The sequence below is a fragment of the Phalangium opilio genome, unplaced genomic scaffold (assembly GCF_054372755.1).
Source record: "Phalangium opilio isolate 3A_F unplaced genomic scaffold, DU_Popi_V2 ptg000092l_1, whole genome shotgun sequence".
In the NCBI taxonomy this organism is placed as follows: domain Eukaryota; kingdom Metazoa; phylum Arthropoda; class Arachnida; order Opiliones; family Phalangiidae; genus Phalangium; species Phalangium opilio.
The window spans coordinates 1,165,400-1,170,102 of record NW_028324197.1 but is presented as its reverse complement, the minus strand read 5'-3'; the positions used below and the strand labels follow the sequence as shown (position 1 = coordinate 1,170,102).

Sequence of the window (4,703 nt, the reverse complement as noted above, 5' to 3'; positions counted from 1 at the left end):
CTAAAATTAAATCTATCCCTGTTCTAACTTAAAAACAAAATGTGTTTTACACGTATTTGGTCAGTTTCTTAAACGTTTTTAAAACCGTTTGAGCTTGGTATTTTAGTGTACAAATAGCCCACATTCAGGAATCAAATTCTTATGTATCTTCTAGCCGCGCCTGTGGAACGTTTTCTGTTTCACACACTAGTGTTCAGTGAAAAGCTAACACTAGGTAGGGAGTATCAAAATTTAAAAAAATTCCAGACAATTTTTTTAAAATATATGATTTTTAATATTTTTCTGAAAACGTTTTTACATTATGATATAGTAAAAAATTGTCTTTCGGATTATTATTTTTTTGTACTTTTTTTTATCATTTATTATTTCTGAGAGTTAGTTTTCGATTTTGTATTTTTTTTTCTGAGACAACGAGTAAGAAATCATAGAAATCATTTGAAATGAAAAATTTCAAATTCTAATAATTTTTTATTTTTTTTTGTTTCAAAACATTTAGGCACTTTTATATAATTTTTTTTTTGAGAATTTCAACAATTTTTTATACAATAATCAATTTTAATGTTTTTTGGGTTTATTTTTGATATATTTATAAATTTTATATTATCTTTTTGGATCGTCAATGCAAAGTAATTATTGGACAAGTCAAGAAGGCGAGCCCTCATTAAAGGGGTGTAATTGCTAATTTAATCACGGTACATACCTAAAGAAATATTATTTAATCAGATCGTTCGGCCATGTGGTAGTAATAAAGGGGCGGGTCTTATTTTAAACTGATACATCATGTAAAGGGAAGATGAGAAGGAAAATTAAGTGAATTTTTTATCGATTCCTCTGCTGATTATAAGGCTGATGTGCATTATGAAACACACAGGAAACACCTACAAATATTTTAAAATTAAAGTAGTTTGAAATTTCATAAATAATTTCGAATTTGCACCTCCAACCAATCGCGTAACGATCTGCCGTTTAGTTAACAAAATCCCCGTGGCACGCTCAATGTCAAATGAATTAGTTAAATGATTAGAAATTAATAAACAATATCAGGGAGAGTCTCTACTTAGATAAGACTCTGAAGCGCAGAACGTAACTCGGCCGTTCGCGCATGTCATTCTTAGGTGCAAGCCGTTGTAAGAGGTAACGCGTCACGTGATCGGGGAATTACAAATTAATATACAATATCAGGGAGACTCTATTCTTAGATAAGACTGCGATGCGCAGAATCATGCGCAAGAAGTAGTCATGGCAACTGAGAAACAAGAAACGAATTTCAAATGAGGGCTACATATTAAATTCATGATTTCCTGATAATGTCTTCGTACAATTCAATTGGTGTTCTAGTTTTTCGACATCATTGGGATAATTTTTTCATCGTCTTTTTGACTTGGCCTATATTGACTTAGCACTAATTAAACTTGTCTGAGAGGTAAGGTCAATTTTAGATCTTAATTTTGAGCTTTATAAATATTTTTTAGTTCACCAAATGTTTAGTTAATTTACAATCCTGATCTCTTTGACTGAAAACTGTACGCTCAGTTCAGTTCAGTTCATTAACACCCATTCATCTCTTAGACAATGTTCAAAATTTTGAGCTGTTACTCTTTCGAATCGAAAATTTCAAATTAATTAACCCTTTTTAATTATCTATAGATCGCGCTATTTTCGCGTGTCTAAATTTTAACGATTCCAATTAATTTTTTATTTTCTTTTTTTAACAATATTTAAATACATATTTTTTTCCCATAACACTTTGTACACTATACATTTTTCGCTATTTTTAATGATGAAAAAATTTGAGTCATTTATAGAAAATCACTTTTATTATAATCCCCCACATTAGAATGCTTTATTTCTTCAGTTTCATTCTTAAATTGAACGAGTTTTCCAAGATATAAGCTTTTTATATAGGAAATGTATTCCTTTTTAAGCTTGTAACTGAATTGTAGGCCTCTTTGCTGAAAATTGGTTAAGAGTTAATTTTTTAATCAAAATTTTGTCGAAATTGTAGCCTTTGGAACACATTGGGTTTATAAGGGTTGTTAGTGTGATACCTTATAGCTGGGTAATTGAAATATTTTCGTTTTTCAAATGATTTTCGAATAAATTCTTTTTAACTGGGGATTTAAATTTTCTGCAAGTGGACTTATTTAGAAGACAAGCATTCTTTTTCATTTTAATTTGTTTTTATTTAAGTAAATTTAAATGAATCATTAAATTATTATTTAAATTTCAAAGTTAATTATAGCACCGTTTCAATTTCCACGATTTCGTCTCTGTAAACACGATGAGCGGGAAGTCTGTGATGGTGGGGGGCAGCAAGGGGAAGTGACGTAGAAGCGACCAGCTTCGTTAGTTGTGACGTAGTTCCGGGTTAGGTCTCGAGGTCTGAGAAGGTTTTCGGGAATGACGCTGTTTTGGGGCGAAAATATACTTATATCATTAATTTATTCATATGAATAAGGTGACCCTGTAAATTCATAAGTATGGATCTGTCGTAAGGGCTTATAATATCGGAATTCTTACCTTCTTTAATACGTTTTTTCCATAAGTTTACAAGGTATGTTCCATAAGTTTACAAGGTATGTTCCATAAGTATGACACTATCTATACTTCGTACTACTTGAGACTTACTGAGAGCTAGTTCGTGAACGACAATCGAGAACTGAATACACTCGGTTAATTTTGCAGTCCATCTTCCTATTTAGTCTGTACTAAGCCTTTGACAGCGCCTCACCAGGCATCGCTTTATGAGAATCTATGATGTTTCACCTACTTAACTTCACGACAAGCTTTTAGTGAAAAACTTAATGAACATATTTACTACACTCGGTTTTGCAATCTATCTTCCTATTGAGTCTGTACTAAGCCTTTGACAGCGCCTCACCAGGCGTCACTAAGACGTTTTACCTACGTCACTTCAATACTCTCAGTAACCATGCATGGTGACAAACTTATGGAACATATCTTATGAACTTTCTGCTTAATGCCTAACTTTCCGATTTTTCTATTTTCCCCACTTTCTGTTACGTCAATTAGCCCTTGTGAAAACGAAACTTACTTGGGATAAATGGGCCTTTGTAACTCTTTCTCCAATTCTCGTATTTTTCTCCTCGCCATGTCCAACTCCTGCTTAGTCCTCCAGAGCTGGTTGTCACAAACCGGGTCCTTGCAGCGGTGAAATTTGATCATGTCCGTTGCCTCGAACACTGCTCCTCGGAATGACAGGGATTTTCCCATACTCTGTTAAAAAACGAGATACAGTTTAACCCATGTATTGTTGGTAGGTTCATGCACTTACCAAACTCATCAGAGTGCAACAACCACCTTTGTCTTGCTTGGCGAGGTGCTTCCGGAAGTAGCGAAAGTAGATGTGTTCCAGGACCAATAAGAAGACAGTGAACAGGACACCGGACGCGAGCAGCAAGAACGCGGACATGAATTGACTAATCCCCAGATGGTTGCTAGCATTTCGCTTGTGCTTGCTAGGTTTACAAGCACCTTGCAACCAAAATCGTTGGAGACGCTCCAAATCACCTGTTCATATGAAAGAAACAAAGAGATCCTTCAAACTAACAATTATAAAATCGTGTTATCCCAAGAAGCATTTCAGAGTAGTCGTATGAATATAAGTTGCATGTTCATCGTTTTCCCTTCAAGCTTTAACTTCTATTAAGCCTTTTACACGTGTATCGGATTAGCTGTTACCCGCGGCGTCGCTCGCGTGTAATTAGATTTTCCATCAAAATGATAGAAAGAATGGGTAGATTTTACTGATGACTAATATTTTTGTAGCACCCTAGGAGCGAAGGCACTCGGCGTTGCCCGTCAGCCCGTCGGGACATTTTTTATTACTTTTCATGTGGACCATTATTCCATATAGAAGGGTTTTTTAATTTATGGCCGCCATTTAAAAAGATGGCAACAAATCGAAGCCAAAAGACCATTCAGCCCTTCTATAGGTTAAAGGAAACCAGTGTACTAAATATTTGTGAAATCAGTTGATAAGCGCGGACTTTGTTGCATAGAGAAGATTTTTTTATATCTATGGGCGCCATTTATTAAGATGGCGGCGGATTGGAAAAATCTTTCTTAGTACGCGCATACTTCTTATGAGTAACGTTCCTGAAAATTTTCAGCCTTCTAGGGCAAGCGGTTTGGGCTGGGCGTTGATTATCAGTCAGTCAGTCAGGACTTTGATTTATATAGATATAGATTGAAGTGCGTATTGTCGAGAAGGTTTAACCTAACACTATATTTGTAGTTATCGCTAGTCATAACATGAAAAAGTTGGATAATAGACCTCACCAGGCGTCGCTTTACCTAGAATCTATGACCTACTTCAATCACTTCAGGACAACCTCCAGTTTGTAACGAGTGACAAACTTGTGGAACATATCTTATAAACTTATGCTAGTAGCTGAAAATTTTAGCGCTGTACATGCATCGGCCAGTTATCTTGTGTGTTCTCTTATCTCGTGCATTAGTTAAGTCTGTAATTATATTTTTAAAACAATTAATGCGGTGCAAATATGTCCAAATATTCTATGGTCTCCACTTTGTTTCGAGTATTTTGATAACAATCTATCGATATATTGACATTTTGAGAGGGTTAAATCTCTTAGGAATTTTTGAAGGATGAAAAATTTCCAAGGACTATAAATTAACGCCATCAGATTCAGAAACTTCTTTCGCTAGATAAGTTTTTC

At 34.7% G+C, this 4,703-nt stretch overlaps 1 protein-coding gene across 1 annotated transcript; it reads right to left on the bottom strand.

The window, feature by feature from the left end:
• Positions 1-250: 250 nt before the first annotated feature.
• On the bottom strand, positions 251-4,480 carry LOC149640918 (uncharacterized). Its single transcript, XM_089850590.1, has 3 exons — positions 3,296-4,480; positions 3,056-3,237; positions 251-2,406 (listed from the first exon to the last, which is right to left on the bottom strand). The coding sequence occupies exons 1-3, from the start codon at positions 3,431-3,433 to the stop codon at positions 2,250-2,252; spliced, it is 477 nt and encodes a 158-aa protein (XP_089706716.1). The 5' UTR covers positions 3,434-4,480; the 3' UTR covers positions 251-2,249.
• Between the last annotated feature and the right edge of the window lie 223 nt (positions 4,481-4,703).